At 59.0% G+C, this 16,446-nt stretch overlaps 1 protein-coding gene across 1 annotated transcript; it reads left to right on the forward strand.

Annotated features, from left to right (window-relative positions):
• Window positions 1-3,807: 3,807 nt before the first annotated feature.
• On the forward strand, window positions 3,808-11,948 carry STXBP2 (syntaxin binding protein 2). The gene is made up of 19 exons (XM_028093185.2): window positions 3,808-3,909; window positions 5,075-5,124; window positions 5,404-5,485; window positions 6,001-6,077; window positions 6,240-6,318; window positions 6,406-6,509; window positions 6,900-7,048; window positions 7,244-7,328; window positions 7,414-7,544; window positions 7,656-7,763; window positions 8,022-8,079; window positions 8,228-8,293; window positions 8,395-8,475; window positions 8,869-9,007; window positions 9,510-9,619; window positions 10,505-10,600; window positions 11,157-11,242; window positions 11,369-11,526; window positions 11,809-11,948. The coding sequence occupies exons 1-19, from the start codon at window positions 3,873-3,875 to the stop codon at window positions 11,892-11,894; spliced, it is 1,782 nt and encodes a 593-aa protein (XP_027948986.1). The 5' UTR covers window positions 3,808-3,872; the 3' UTR covers window positions 11,895-11,948.
• The last annotated feature ends 4,498 nt before the right edge of the window (window positions 11,949-16,446 follow it).

Consider the following 16,446-nt stretch of genomic DNA (forward strand, 5'->3'; position numbering starts at 1 on the left):
GGCCCTGTGCCAGAGAAGGCTTTTTAAAAAAGACTGGGATATGGGGGGGAGTGGATACTCAGCCCCAAATCCCCAGCTCATGCCCCATCTGCTCCCACCCAAGCTTAAGCCCCATAAAGATGATCCAGATAATTGTTTTTGCAGCAGGATGCAGTGCTGCTGTGAGGGTAGGAGACAGGGTGACCTGGGTTTGGACCTCGCCCAGCAGGACTCACTGGGCCCCAAGAACTGTCAGGTGGGGCTCAGCAGCAGGCCAGACCAGTGTCCCCACAGTGGGGCGAGGGGGGCTGGCTGGCCCCACTGGGAGAGGTCAGGCCACCAGGGCAGCTCAGGTGAGATCTGTAGCCCACCAGTGAGAAGCAGTGCGGGATGGTCTCACCCTACTGGGAGGGCAGTTGCCATCCGCAGGTGGTGGGGGAAGAAGCTGGACCTGAGGACCACTGAGGCACCACCAGGCCGACTAGCTCCATCTCTGTCTCCTGGCCACCCCTCCTACTCACTGTCCCTGGGTCTGGTTGCCCACCACAGGCCCTAAGACAAGAAGGTCTGAGATTTCCTTTTTTTTTTTTTTTTTAAGGTTTTATTTATTTGAGAGAGAGAGAGAGCAGGAGTGTGTGTGTGTGTGGGGGGAAGTGGGGCAGAGGGAGATGGAGAAGCAGATTCTCCGCTGAGCAGGGAGCCCGATGTGGGGCTTCATCCCAGGACCCTGGGATCATGACCTTGAGTATAGGGCAGACGCTTAAACGACTGAGCCACCCAGGTGCCCCAAGAGGGTCTGGGATTTCCTGTCCTGCCACCGATGCCAGGTTGAGCTTTCTCCTGAGATCTCAGTGCCTGGGGATGGGAGGCAAGGAGCCCCAAGCAGCTATGGCCTTCTTTCAGTGCCCTGGGAGAGGGTGCCACTGGGAGGGTCCCGGTGGAACCCCATCCCCTACCCACGATGCCTTTCTAGAAACCGGTTAAAACCTCTTCTCAGAGTAAATGGGCCACACAAGCACCACACCTACCTGAGCACAAAGCTCAAAGCTCAGTCCTCTTCCCCCAGGCAACCGTTCCCCATCCAGGGCCCCCCCCACACCCTGTCCACAACCCTGAGTCCTCGATGCCAACCGGACGCCCTGCCCTTCCACGGATGCACTAGTTTCCTGGAGCTGCCTTAACTGCTCTAACAAAGTCACAAGCTGGGTGGCTTAGAGCAACAGACGATTGTCGCACAGTTCTGGAGGCTGGAGCCAGAAGTTGGGATGTTGGTGGTGTCATGCTCCTGAGACCCTCAGGGGAGGGTCCTTCCTTCCCTCTCCCTGGCTCCTCGCGGTTACAGGCAGCCCTCAGTGCTCCTTGGCTGGTCGCTGCAGTATTTCAACCTCTGCCTCTGTCGTCATGTGACATTCCTCTGTGTCCCTGTCTTCACATGACCGTCACAAGACATGGAGCCCAGTCATGTTGCGTTAGAGCCTCATGCTACTGCAGGCTGACCTCTTAACTAACCACATCTGCAGCGACTCTATTTCCAAATAAGGTCACAATCTCAGGTACCAGAGCTTAGGCCTTCAACCTCTCTTGGGGGAGGGTGGGCAGGATACCATTCAGCCATTAACAGCAGAAGACCCTGGTCACCCTCACAGAGTACAGTGGGGAGTGGTAGGCCCTCCTGACCTTCACCCCCAGGGGACAGACTGAGAAGCTAGAGGGGTCTCACGGCCTTCCAACTCCTCCCTGTGCCCCTACAATCCATCCTTCCCCTCCAGGAGCTGCAGGGATCCCCTCCCTCCCCTGCTCAGAACTATCCCTTGGCCCCCATTGCCCTCGGGAGAAAACTCAAACACCATGGAGTAATGGAATGTTCTAAAATTGGGGATGGATGCACAACTCTAAACATGCTAAAAGGCATTGAATTGTACACTCTCAGCAAGTGAACTGTGTGGTATGTGAATTATATCTCAATGAAGCTATGAAAGAAAAAACAAGAAAGGAACGGAGAGAGGGAGGAAAACACGGAAGAAAACCCCCAAATCCTACCTAGAGTAGCCAGCCATCCTGGTTTGCCTAGGACTTTCTCAGTTTTAGCACTGGAAGTCCTGTGTCCTGGGAACCTCTCAATCCCAGGCAAATTGGACTGGGTCAGTCCTACCTTGTCCCACAGAGGTCTGGCCTCTGCAGCCCCTCCAAGCTCACCTGCCTTCCTCCGCTCCTCCAGCTACATCCCCTGCTTCTCTCTGCCTGGATTGCTGCATAGCTGCTGCTTGATGTCCATCAGGTTAAATCTAAACGTCACCCTGTCAGGGTCCCCCTCTGGTACCACACACAAAAAACCACCCCCCCACATGTGGCACGTGCTCTCACATCACTTTATTTCAGTTAGAACAGAATTGACCATTTTCTCTCCCTCTTCCATTTAACCTTAAGTGCCACATGGCAGATCTAGTTTTATTCACTGTTGCCTGTCCCATGTAAGTGGCAAACGGCCAAGCACCAGACGAATTCCTTTTTTTTTTTTTTAAGATTTTATTTATTTATTTGAGAGAGAAAGAGCATGAGCAGGGGGAAGGGCAGAGGGAGAAGCAGACTCCCTGCTAAGCAGAGAGTCTGACGTGGGGCTCCATCCCAGGACTCCAGCATTATAACCCGAGCCAAAGGCAGACGCTTAACTGACTGAGCCACCCAAGTGCCCCATCCGGACCATTTCTTTTCTTTTCTTTTCTTTTTTTTTTGAGACTTTATTTATTTATCTGACAGAGACAGCGAGAGAGGGAACACAAGCAGGGGGAGCTGGAGAGGGAGAAGCAGGCTCCCCGCTGAGCAGGGAACCTGATGTGGGGCTTGATCCCAGGACGCTGGGATCATGACCTGAGCCGAAGGCAGACGCTTACTGACTGAGCCACCCAAGCGCCCCCATCCAGACCAATTCTTAATAAACTTGACCAAATGAAGGAACTAGTTCTGGACTCTGCATTCACACACGAGCATCACACCTGAAATACAGGACCTCTTTTGGATGGGCGCTGCTGGACTGTGCCCTCTATGTGACAAGGTGGCAGCCGTTTGCTGGCACACAGCAGGAGCAGGCCATGAAATTTCAAGTCAAGTGTGAACTGAGTGTGTGTGTAAGTGTGCAAGGGGTTGGGCATGCCCCTAAGCCCACGAGTTCATCAGCAGACGAATGTGATTATCAGGCTGTGACGGTGTGTGTGTGCACCCGGTGAGGGCAAGGCTATGACAAGCGGTCCTCCTGGGAAAGAGTCCTGGTTCGGATCCTGGCAGGCCTATTCATCCTGTGGCCTTAGACAAGAGTCCTGCTGAGCCGCGGTTTTGTTGTCTATACCGCACTCCCTGTCAGGGGTTCTCCGAGGATCGAGTGAGAATCTGACACGGGTCCTTGGCACACAGTAGGTGCTGGCTTAGCTTCAACCCTCCCGCCAGGCTTCCTCGTGAATTGATCAAATGTTGTCCAGCTTGCCGCTACGCTCTGGGGAACAGAAGGTTAGTGGGTCACGGGCTTAGGGCCCCCCGCGGCCCCGGATGGGCACACAGCATCCGTCAGCCACGGAGAAACTTCTGGTAGGGTGGTGGTTGTGTCTGGGGAAGATTAAAGCGTTAGTTTCCCCGCGATCCCACTTGCTCGCCGCACGCAAAGCAGGAAAGGTGTGTCTGAGCTCGCGTCCGCGTGTGTCGTCGGGGTGCCCCTCCAGCGACTCCGTACTCGTCTGCGTGGACACATCCGCCCGCCCACTCTGCGAGGGACAGATCTTCCTCTCCGCGGACCGATGGGGGAGGGGCCAGCTCCGCGGGGCGGGGTCCAGGTGGCTGACGCGCCGGGCCACGCCCCCACCTTGGGACAGACCCGGAAGCGGTGGCGGCGCCCCTAGGGGAAGATGGCGCCCTCGGGGCTGAAGGCGGTGGTGGGGGAAAGTGAGTGCGTCTCCTAGGGGGGCGGGGGCCAGGGGTGCACGAACCCTGGACCCCGGCGGCGGGGATTTGGCGGCGGGGCTGGGCGTCGAGCACCTGATCCTCGAGGGGGCGGGCGGGGACGTGGTTCTGCTGGACGTCCCGGCTCTCCCGTGCTGGAGCGAAACAAAGTTGGGAGACTGGACTCCGGGGACCCAAGGGGATCGGGCTAGGGGTGGCGTAGGCAGGCGCCAGGGCTTGCCCTCCTGGACCCCCTGGGGTGCCGGCGGAGAGAGGGCACAGCTGAACGCCCAGACTGCCGGGTCTCCGAGCCTGGCAGAGTCGGGGCTGGGGGGGAGGGGGCTGGACTCTTGGACTGGGGCCCGGGCTGGGTGCGCTGGTCAACTATCCCAGGTGGTGTGAGAGTTCGGGGGATGTGGTCAGGCCAGTGTCCAGGCCCAGGGGTGGGGGACACCTTCCTTCTTGCCGGGTCCCCACGAACCTCACGCAGCGTGAGGACTCGGGCGTCTAGGCCGCGTAGGTCGGGGCCCTTGGGAGAGGGGTAGAGGTCTCCCCCTCCCCCATCTCGGGTAGTTCCGGTCTCAGCACCTCCTTCCTCCTCCTTCCGCCGGGGAGGTCCTGATAAGAGTGGACAAGACACTCTGGGCAGGCGGGGCCACACTGTCCTTTCTGCCTCCTCCCTCCGCAAGGCAGGGCAGACTATGGCTCAAACCCCTAGCACCCCAACCCAAAATGGGGAGAGGCCAGGCCCGCCTCAGAGCAGGGAGTCAAGGATCCTGCAAGGAAACTGATGGAGGTTGAGTGGTGGGGTCTGGCTTCAACATCCCCACCAGGAGACCTCGAGGTTGCAGATGGCAAGGCTGAGAGCCGGGCTCTGGAGGGAGGTAGACCTGTATGTGAGCTCTAGCTTTTCAGTTATTCGTTCATCTAAAGCATATTTAATGAGTGGCTACTTAAGCCCCAGGCACTTAGCCATTTACGGCTCAGGGTGCTTAGGCTAGTCACTTGTCTTCTCTGAACCTGTTTCCCTGTCTGTAAATTGGGGGTGAGTGACCTCACAAGACTGATGAGAGAAGTAAACAGGAGTGAAGATGGAGGCGCAGAAGTGTTGGGGGCATGTTGGGGCCACAGAATCCAATATCCTGAGCCCACTCTACCTTCCCTGCAGAAATTCTGAGCGGAGTCATTCGGAGTGTCAAAAAGGATGGGGAGTGGAAGGTATGGAGTTGGCAGAATGCCTTGTCCAGACCCATGTGGGGTGCCCTGAATGTGGGACCCATAAGAACTCCCTGAGGAGGCTGCTGGTCCATGCAGTGGGGTTGGGTGGGTGGGTCTGGGTCAGGATGGGGTCGGGTGGGGGTCCTGGGTCCTCCCATCCAGCCAGCTCTTGAAGCTGTCAGTTCTGCCTGCCACCCCAGCCCCACCTCAGGGGTAGCTGTAGCCTGTCCTGCCCACTCATCTGTCCATCAGTACATCTGTCTCCATCCATCCGGACAGGTACTCATCATGGACCATCCGAGCATGCGCATCTTGTCCTCCTGCTGCAAGATGTCAGACATCCTGGCTGAGGGCATTACTAGTGAGTGGACACCCCCACCCCATGCTGCCCAGATGGGACCTGAGTATGGGGTCCCCTAAAGTTGTCCGGAACTCCCCAATACGCAATTCCCTGTATATACAGCTCTTTTTCCTCCTGAGTGTGGGAGCCTGTGACGGGCACACCTCCGATGCAGGACTCCCCAACTGCGACTCCTGAGGGGTCAGCCTCCCTGACTATGTAACTCCTGTGTATGGAACCCCATGTAGGACCCTCAGAGTGAACTCAGTGTGAGACCCCCCCAGAATGTGTGACTTTCTAGGGAGGACCCCTAGGAGGCATGGCTGTGACCTTGAATGTGTAGATCCCTGCCCATGTAACTCTTAGCTGTGTGCCCTATGGGCGGGTACCTCCCCTTAGGCGCCCGAGGGCGTACAGCTCCCCTTGTCCTAGCATTCAGCCCTCTTGCCCAAGTGTCCAACTCTCTGAGTCTGAGACTGTCCGTGAGCCCTGGCCCCAATGCCACCTACATATGGCCCTTTCTCCATTCCTACTAGTCGTTGAAGACCTCAACAAACGGAGAGAACCCATCCCCAGTTTGGAGGCCATTTATTTGCTCAGCCCCACGGAGAAGGTGCCTGTGTAAACTATGTGTGTGTGTGTGTACACATGCCTTGTGCATGTCTGCATGTGTCAGGTCGGGGGGGGTGTGGCACAGGCAGTGGCTGGGAGGCTGGGGCAGGGCTCTGGAGGGGCAGGGCCAGGCTTGGCTTGGACAATGGTCTGCCTCCCCCAGTCAGTGCAGGCCCTGATAGCAGACTTCCGGGGGACTCCGACCTTCACCTACAAAGCAGCACACGTCTTCTTCACCGACAGTGAGTGAAGCGAGCTGGGGGCATTGGGGGAGGGGGGGTCGGGGCGTGGGGCCACTCTGGCCTGATGCCCTCTCTTGCCCACCCCAGCCTGCCCCGAGCCCCTGTTCAGTGAGCTGGGCCGCTCCCGTCTAGCCAAGGTGGTGAAGACGCTGAAAGAGATCCACCTGGCCTTCCTCCCCTACGAAGCCCAGGTACGGCCCAGGCTAGTCCAGGGTGGGGGGTGGGGGTCTGTGACCAAACGTCCTGGGTTCCCTCAGAAACAGACACTGAACCCAGTAAAGGGGACATCGGGTCAGAAAGGAAAGCAGCCAACACAGAGGGGGCACCTGAAGTTCTGTCCCCCTGGGCAACTGCAGGGGGCAGCGTAGAGACACCTGAGGTGTCCTGCCCGAGGGGGAGGGGGCCGGGGTGTTTCTCCACCTCCTGCAGGCATCAGTTGGGAGCGGCCCAGGACCTGCCTCCTGGATGGCGAAGCAGGCTCCAGAGCCCAGGGGAAGCCCCGGGGAGTGGCAGGTGCTGGAGGCTGCACGCGGGCCAGGGGTACGCCCAGAGCGGTGGCCTCGGCACTTATGCCCTCCCAGGTGTTCTCCCTGGATGCCCCCCACAGCACCTACAACCTCTACTGCCCCTTCCGGGTGGGGGAGCGGGCACGGCAGATCGAGGCACTGGCCCAGCAGATCGCCACACTGTGCACCACACTGCAGGAGTACCCGGCCATCCGCTACCGCAAGTGGGGACCCCACCCCTATGCCACCCCCCACCCTGACCCCAGCCTGCCTGCAGCCTTGACCCTCACTTTTGACCCCAGTCCTGGTCCTCGCCCGGGCCCGACTCCCATCCCTAACCCCATCCTTGACCTCCCGCGTGTGCCTGGCCCTCCCCCGCCCCACGCCTGATCCCCCATGTCTGCCCACCCCACCCACAGGGGCCCAGAGGTCACAGCACAGCTGGCCCACGCGGTCCTGGCCAAGCTGAATGCCTTCAAGGCAGACAATCCCAGTCTGGGTGAGGTAAGGGGGCCTGCCGGGGAGGTGGGGGTGAAGCCACGACGAAGGAAGGACAGGGTCAGTATCCTCATCCGTGCCAACCCCCCAGAGCCCAGAAAAAACCCGCTCGCAGCTACTCATCATGGACCGGGGGGCGGACCCTGTGTCCCCGCTGCTGCATGAGCTCACCTTCCAGGCCATGGCCTATGACCTGCTGAACATCGAACAGGACACGTACAAGTAGGCGGAGCCCAGGAACACTACCCAGCGGGCCCCCCCCCCCCCCCCGCCATCATCAGCTCCTGGGTCCCTGGTCCTCGGCCGGTTGCCCTGACCCTCCGTCTCCCGCAGGTACGAAACCACGGGGCTGAGCGAGGCCCGTGAGAAGGCGGTGTTGCTGGATGAGGACGATGACCTGTGGGTGGAGCTACGGCACATGCACATCGCAGACGTGTCCAAGTGCGTGCCCCTCCGCAGGTGGCCCCACCCGCATCCCCAGTCCCGCCCCCCCCCCGCCCCCACTGTGGGCCATGTACGCAGTCTTTGGCTCTGGGTGAGCGCCCCAATACAAGCCACGCCCCTCGGCTGGACTCCTCGGTGTGGGCTTGCCCACGGCCTGGTACAGGGACACGTGTGTCCCCTGGCTCCCCCCCCGCCCCCGCCGTCAAACTACAGTGTTGGCGCCAGTCCCCACCCCTGCCCACTCTTCACCGCCAGGAGGGTCACGGAGCTTCTTAAGACGTTCTGTGAGAGCAAGAGGCTGACCACCGACAAGGTAGGGGCAGGCCGGGCGTCAGGATGGGCAGCTGGGGAGGAGAGACCCCTGCCCGGATAGAGCGGGGTTAGGGCCCCCGTCCGGTGGCAGAGCCTGGCGTGGGATCCGGGGTGCGCAGGGCTGGGCCTCACGGCCACCCTGTCCCCAGGCCAACATCAAAGACCTGTCCCACATTCTGAAAAAGATGCCGCAGTACCAGAAGGAGCTGAACAAGGTGAGCATGGGTAGGGAACCTGCCCCCCCCCCCCACTGCCGCCAGGCTCTTGGCTTGGATTCAGTTTCTGTTACCCCCAACTCCCACCTCCCACCCCGCAGTATTCCACGCACCTGCATTTAGCCGACGACTGCATGAAGCACTTCAAGGGTTCGGTGGAGAAGCTGTGCGGTGTGGAGCAGGTGGGGGAGGGCCTGGGACAGGGGTGGGGCCTCAGAGAGATGGGCCTGTAGAGGGGCCTGGGTCTGCAGGGGAGGAGCCTTGTAGAGGTGTGGCCTGTGAGAGGGGTGGGGCCTTTGGAGAGCCCGCGGGGACTGAGAGGGGTGGGCCCTGGGGAGAGGCGGTCCTGGGACAGGGATGTGGTCTATGGGGTGGGCAGGGCAGGTCCATAAAGAGGTAGGACCCGGATAAGGGGTGGGGCCTGTGGAGAGGTGGGGCCTTGAGAGGGGCGGAGCCTGTTGGCCAGGGATGAAAGCTTCCGAGACCTGATAGTAGGAAGAAGCGGGTCCCCAAGGTCCTGTCAAGGACCCTGGGGGTGGCCTAGCTCTGGAACCCCCCAACCCCCTGCCCCGCAGGACTTGGCCATGGGCTCAGACGCAGAGGGTGAGAAGATCAAGGATGCCATGAAGCTGATTGTGCCTGTGCTGCTGGATACAGCGGTGCCAGCCTATGACAAGATCCGGGTCCTGTTGCTCTACATTCTTCTACGGAACGGTGGGTTGGGGGCATGGGAAGGCCTCCGGATACCCCCATTCACGGGGGTCTCCAGTGATCCAGGGAATCTCTCAACCCCACAGTTTTCCTGACCTTGGGATGCCCCCCTCAACAGGCACACCAGACCCCACGGATATACCCACCTCGAACCTGGGAACCCCCTCCATTGATCTGGGAGATCTCTCATTGACATGAGGGCTCCGTTGACATAAGGACCCCCAAATCTATGACTCCTCCAAACTTGGCCCCCTCAACTAATTCCAGACCCCCATCTCTCCCCTCTGGGATCCCCATCCAGAATTCTAGCATCTTCCTTGCACCTGCGCCAGTGGCTCCCTTGGTCCAGAGGACCCCCCCATCACAGTCTTGGGACCTCCTCTTGCCACCCCCAACTCCCTTCACCCAGGAACCCCATGGCCACCTTCCGTCCCCCCACCCTCTCTGAGCCAGCCCCCCTCATGAGAATCCCATCCACAGAAGCCCACCCATCCCCTTCCTCCAGGTGTGAGTGAGGAGAATCTGGCCAAGCTGATCCAGCATGCCAACGTGCAGGCACACAGCGGCCTCATCCGGAACCTGGAGCAGCTGGGGGGCACGGTCACCAATCCTGGGGTATGCTGGCCTAGCAAGCCGTACGGTCAGAGACTAGGCAGAAGGCAAATGTGGGCTTGCGGGTGTGTGTGTGTGTGTGTGTGTGTGTGTGTGTGTGTGTGTGCGCGTGCGTGCCTGGGAGGGTCAGAGCCTGGGGCCTGGGGGGGCTGGGGCATTCAAGGCATGGGCTTGGAGGACAGGGAGGTGTGTGCAGGGTCAGGTCTGGGGACCAGCGGGCACCACAGCTGTCCCCAGTCATGGGTCACATGATAAGCAGGGAGTAAGGTGTAGCCAGAGCTGTGGTCCTGGTGATGGTGCAGTGGGGGTGTGTGGCCGGAGTCCCCGGGGGCGGACCGCAGGGTCACCAGCACACAGTGGACCCTCCCCAAAGCACCCCCACCCCAAGCACATCTGCACAGCAGCTTCCTGTGCTCAGCTGTCTGCTTAGCTGCTCCTGTCTCTCTCTGGCCCTGTGTGTCCCTCCCCTGACCCTGCCTCCACTACTGGGGCGGCTCTCCTGTCCCCTCACCTGCCCCTCATCGCTCTCCCGGCCCCTGTCTGTCGCCCTGTCTCCCACCTCCCAGGTCCCCTGTTTCTCCGTGCCCTTCCGCCTCTGTCCCCACCTGTCTGTCGTTCTCGTCTTTGACTTTGCCACAGGTCTTGGTCTCATTGGCTCTGGAACTCTCTCTCCTTCTCGTGCCCTGTCCCTCTCCCTCTCTCTTTCCCTCTTTCTCCCTCTCCCCGGCCCTCTCTCCTTCTTTCTCCTTCCCTCTCTCTCTGCTCCTCTGTTCCGTTTCTCCATCTTTTTCTGCACCCCTTCCCCCAAGCCAGATGAGCCCCCAGCCCCACCTGTGACCCGCCTCCTTCTCCCCCATCCTCCCCCCACCCCCCCACCCCCGCCTGTAGGGCTGTGGGACCTCAAGCCGGCTAGAGCGGAGGGAGCGCTTGGAGCCCACCTATCAGCTGTCCCGCTGGACCCCCGTCATCAAGGATGTGATGGAGGTACCGCGGGTGGGGCCTGACCTCCCCCTGCATACCCCCACAGCCCGCGCCAAGTCCTGCCCTGATCTAGGCCGTGGCTCAGCCCTCTTCATGTCACGGTGCTAAGCCTCGGGGCTTAAGGGAAAATCCCTCATTATGGGCATCCCCCTGGCATCCGACCCACTCTGCCAGGGGGGTGCCCCAAGCCGACACCCGAGGAATTGGGACAGCAGCGGGGCCCCTCGAGGGGGAGCCTCATTTCCTGTCCAACCACTGGCCCCTTCCTTTGCCCTCCTCTGTTCTCTTCCCGTGCTGCCCCCCCCCCCCCGAGATATCCCCTCGTTCCCCTTTCACCCTCCCCACCACCAGCCCCTGCCCATCCCGGGAGCCCAGAGCAGCAACAGCTTAAAGGACCAGGCCAGGGGCCTGGCCTCCTGGCTTCCTGCCTGCTTTTCCTCTGGCACCTGGCGCCTCTGCCCGCTTGGGGGCCCAGCAACCTTGCCCGCCCCCCCCCCAAGGACCCTGGGTGCCCCGTCACCTGGGGCTTCTCTCCTAAGCCTCCCTCTCTGGCTCCCAGGATGCCGTGGAGGACCGGCTGGACCAAAAGCTGTGGCCCTTTGTGTCCACCCCCGCCCCCACGTCCAGCTCCCAGGCTGCTGTCAGGTGAGGGCCCCAGGGACGCCCCCTGCCCACACCCAGGTCCATGTGACATGAGGGGTGTGGCGGTGGTGGGGGGGGCGGGAGGGGACTCCTGCTTGGACTGACCTCTGCCTGCCTCCCCCTGCACAGTGCCCGCTTCGGCCACTGGCACAAGAACAAGGCCAGTGTGGAGACGCGGGCAGGGCCCCGGCTCATCATCTACGTCCTGGGCGGCGTGGCAATGTCAGAGATGAGGGCCGCCTATGAGGTGACCAGGGCCACCGATGGCAAGTGGGAGGTGCTCATTGGTGAGAAGCCAGGACTGGTCCCCTGGGTGCTGGGGCTGGACTCGTAGGTGCTTTAGAGGGTCAGGCTGACAGGCGACTCCCTGTTGGGTGCCCCAAACCTGGAGCCTGTGCAGGGGCTGGGGCTTGGGTTCCCAGGAAAGGGGTCACCTGGGGGCTGGACCCCTATGTTTCTAAGGAGTCTAGACTCCTGAGTCCTCAGAGTCAGGGCCTGCTTCCCCAAGGACCTTCGCTGGAGGTCCCAAGGCGGTGGCCCCACCTCCCCAACCCTCCCCTGCTGCCCAGGTTCCTCGCACATCCTCACCCCGACCCGCTTCCTCGATGACCTCAAGACGCTGGACCAGAAGCTGGAGGACGTTGCCTTACCCTGACCTGCCCCCCTCCCTTCCCAGAGAAATAAACTCCTCCCTTCTGTCTGCCTACCAGCACCCGGCTCGCCTTCCTTCTGACGGAGCTGACCTGGGCCAGCCTCCCGTGGGCCCTCCTCCCTGACCTGTCCCTCAGGACCCACTCTTGTCCTGCCGGAGGGCATCTTAAGCCGAGGGGAAGGTTAACATTTGGGCCTGGTTTGAACACTGGCTCCGACACGGGCTAGCTGGAAGGCCTTGGCCGGCTTCCTGGGCTCTCCATGCACCCTCACCCTGGGGCCGCTTTGCAGAGGAGATGGATGTCATGCCAGAAAGCTGATGGCGCGAGGGCCCTCCGCGGGCCCTAGTATTAGCTAGCAGAGCGGACCCGGTATCCTGCCCCGTCCCCACTCCGGGAACTGTCTTGATGGGCCCCGGAGCCATACGCGGGGCGATCAGAGTCTGCCTTTGTGTGAAGACAGGCACAAAGCACAGCATGCCCAGTTCCCACCCACCCCAGAGCGTTTGAAGGCTCCCGGCCCATCCTTGGCCCCACCCCCAGGGTGTTCACAGGGGCTCGTACCTGCAGGATACGGCAGAGGGTATAAGAGTGTGCTGGGCCTGCCCTCACAGAATACCCCAGCCTGGGTGACTTAAACGACAGAGATGTGTTCTCCCACAGCCCTGGGGGTTGGAAGTCCAAGCTCAAGGTGCCCGCAGGGTTGGTGCTCCTGAGGCCTCTCACCGGCAAGTGGAGACCGAGATGTGGTTTCTCCCGTGTGCTTACGTGACTGTCCCTCTGCCTGCCTGTGTCCTAATCCCCCTTCTAGAAGGACACCAGCCACCCTAATGACCTCGTTTTAACTTAATTGTCTTGTAAAAAGACTCTCTCCAAATACAGTCACGTTCTGAGGCGCTGGGGGTTGGGACTTCCACATGAATTTTTTTTTTGGGGGGGTGGGGGGAGTACAATTCAGCCCGTAACACCCAGTTAAAAAGATCTGAATCTCACAGCGTGAATAAGATATGATGACCATCCTCTCTCTGTGGGGGCACAGATACTGAGCCAGGTGGACAGCAGCAGACGGGGCTGTGGGAGTCCAGAGGATACCCTAATCTAGCCAGACTGGAGGCAGTCAAGGAAGGCTTCCTGGAGGAGGGGATGTCTGAGTTGAGAATGAAAAGAGGAGTCAGGGAAGAGGGGGAAGGCACAGGGGAGGCAAAGGCAAGAGAGTGAGATGGAGCAAAAAGGATATTGAGGGGTAATAAGATCTGAAAGCCACAAAGCGCCTGGAAGGCCTAGGTGAGAATTTGGTCCCTGCTGGCACAGTGGAAAACTCTGGGTGGGTAAACTGGGTAGAGTGGCCCCGCCCCGCCCCCCCCCCCCGCCCGTGGAGCGCCACTTATTCCCATTATGTCACCTCAGGGGATATGGCCCATCCAAGGCTGGGACCAGGAGGGCATGCGCGGAGACAGGACACGCAGGACCTTTCCTCCCCGGCCATGGAAGACGTGGCCCTGATGGAAGTCACCAATCCTTTCGAGAATTCAGGGAAATCTAAGGACACTTTTCCCGGGAAGATTGCACACGCAGTTGCAGGCGGGGCCCTGGTGAAGCGCTAAACACTCTGACTCAGCAAGGCTACTTCTAGGAGTTACTAGAAACTCCTACCAGGGCAGAAAGCTGGATATGCAAGGTCGTCGCAGGGGCGGAGTGGATGCGGGGAGGGGCCCCGGCCCCCGACCCCTGAGATGCCCGCCCTGGATGCGTGGCTCCCCGTCCGGCCTCCGCAGGGAAGCCTTTTAACTGGCCAGAGACGGAGCGGGAAGGAGATGGTTTCAAAGTTTAACATTTAAACTCGCCTCCCCAGGAAGCCGCGGTCTCCGCCCCGCACCCCGCCACCTCCCGGGCCCGCTTAGGTAGGTAAAAGCTGTGAGCACCAGGGGGCGCTGTGGTCCAATTTTCCGGGTTCTTGGCTCTTTCACGTCCGTACTTGGAGCTGGGGTGACCCTCACTGGAAACTCTAAGTAGGTCAGTGGTTGCTCCGTGCTTCTCCGCGGCAACACTGCTTCCACCGCCTCGGCCTCTGCTCTTTATTTATGCCGAGGTGCTGTTGTAGCGTCTCTGACTTAAGGACATTTTGATTCAACCAAAATTCACGGATCTCTATGGGCCGTAGCAGCCGGCAGCGTCAAGCCCTGAGCACGTCACAGGCATCACGCCAAGCCCTCCGCATGCGTTACTGAGACTTGTCAAAACCCTCCTATGAGAATGAAATCCAACCTCCCTCTCTATGTGTTTTACAAAGTCCCTCCACAAGTCCATTCGCCATTGGCTCCCTCAGCCACAGCAGCTGTGTTTCAAACACACGACTCCCGTTCCAGCCACAGGACCTTTGCACCTGCTGTTCTCGTTACCTACAATGCTTTGCCCCCAGTTCTTCGTATCCTCCCTCCTTCCCGTTTTAGCTCAAATGTCACCGTGCTTTATTTCCTCAGGACATTTATCCCAACTTGGTGTGTTTTCTTAGGGGTTCTCTTCCTGTCCTAGGGAATGGCCCCCATTCTGGATTTTGCTGGCTGCTTCTTTGTGACCCTATATAACTTGTTCTTAGCATCTGCCCCCACCATCCCCACCGTGCTGTTTCCTCAGGTCAACAGGTGGTTAGCACTACCTGGACGAGGTTCCACTGTAGGTCAGAATACTCTCTCACTGGTGGGGCTGGGTACCTCCTGTTGCATCTCCTCAGGAGCTCCATAATGTCAGGGTGCTACAGTTCATTTGTGGGTTGGTGGGAGTGGGGCAGGTGTCCCCTGGTCCCCACCAATTCTCCACTTAAAGGTGTTAGCAGCCATCACGCCTCAATGACTGGACCCATCCTCTCCTGAAGATTATTTTCAACCTTATTAATCCTTCCCCTGGAATTAGCTGGGATCCTTCTCTCTCTCTCTTTTTTAAGATTTTTTTTTAAAATTTATTTGTCAGAGAGAGAGCACAAGCAGGGGAAGGAGCAGAGGGAGAAGCAGGCTCCCCGCTGAGCAAGAAGCCCGACACAGTACTCCATCCCAGGACCCCAGGATCATGACCTGAGCCGAAGGCAGACACTTAACCGACTGAGCCACCCAGGCGCCCCTAGCTGGGATCCTTCTCAAATGACCTGTCCCTCGGCAACTAGTTGGACTGTACAGAAACTAACAGCCTGATACATTTTCTTAGGTATTACCTGCAGGATCCCCAGGAGGCAGCAGGATATATGAGTTTATCAGGGGGGGGTCTGGGGTTGAGACAGACCTCAGGGTGACTGGTGGTCACATTGTAAGCATATAGGAAGCATCCAGAAAATTCTGGCTGCCATAATGATAATCATAATATATTATGGATATAATAATAATAACATTATTATTATTTGACACTCTAATGGGGTCTGGCCCTGGGCGGGCTAAGAAGGAGGGTCTCACAAAGTGAGCAAAAAGGATTTCTCAGGCTCACATCAGCGCTTTGAAGGGTCTGAGGGCACGGCCCCCAGGAGAAGTGAGGATGGGTGGTCTCAGGATCAGGAATGTGTGCGTTCTCCACCCATGCTGTGCAGGGAGCCTCTTCTAGAATAATATCTGATCCAAGTCACATGGGAAGAAAGGTTTGTAGTCTGGAACTTGCTCTGCGGAAATAAATGTGAGGCTCTGGGGCACACTGGAGACTGCCCGTTGGGCAGGAGGGGTGAAAGCGGGGACCCTGGCAGAGGAAGGGGCAGAAGAAGGAGTGCCCAAAGTCTTCAACTTGGGAGGCAGGGGCTTCGTGGCCCCAGGGCAGGGACAGGAAGTGAGTGTGACTCAGCGAGCCAAGGAAAGCTCCAGGAAGGAGGCTGTCAGCTCCAGGGGAACCCAGACAGCGAGAAGGCAAGGCAAGCTTCCCTTTTTTTTGTTTTTCTAAAATTACTCAAAATCTTCAAACACCAGTTAACCAACAGCTGCCAAGAATATTGTGAAAAGGCCCCTGGAGTGAAGAAATTGCCCAGCGAGTGGAAAGGCTCTCCTCCAGGGGGGCCAGAGAGGGAGTCTCCGGGGCTGGGGCTCTGGGATCGCTGGGGGGGGGGCGGGGGGGACATGACAGGACAGGAGGGGGAGCCCCACCCTCGATGACCACAGTTTTTTGTGAGACCACTCGGAGTCTCGGTCCCTGTCGGTGGCCAAGGAAATTCTGGGAAAATGCTGGTGAGGAAAGGTGACATCTCTGCAGCATTTGCCCTGTGTGGTGTCACGGTCTCCATGGTCTCTGCAGATGCACGTGAATAAATCAGAAGGAGAAAGACAAACACTGCATGATTTCCCTTATATGTGAAATCGATGTCCCCCCTCTTATTGAAATATAATTGATATGTAACATTGTGTCAGTTTAAGGTGTACAATGTAGTGATTTGACCTATGAATATATTGCAAAATGATTTCTACCATAAGGTTAGTTAACACATCCATCCCCTCAGAGTTACCATGTGTATGTGTGTGTGTTTGTGTGTGTGTGTGTGTGTGTGTGTGTGTGTGTGTGTGTGGTGAGAACCTTTACAATCTACTCGATTAG

The sequence above is a fragment of the Eumetopias jubatus genome, unplaced genomic scaffold (assembly GCF_037043125.1).
Source record: "Eumetopias jubatus isolate StellerSeaLion01/CBP00866 unplaced genomic scaffold, mEumJub1_p1.0 scaffold_1, whole genome shotgun sequence".
NCBI classification, from domain to species: domain Eukaryota; kingdom Metazoa; phylum Chordata; class Mammalia; order Carnivora; family Otariidae; genus Eumetopias; species Eumetopias jubatus.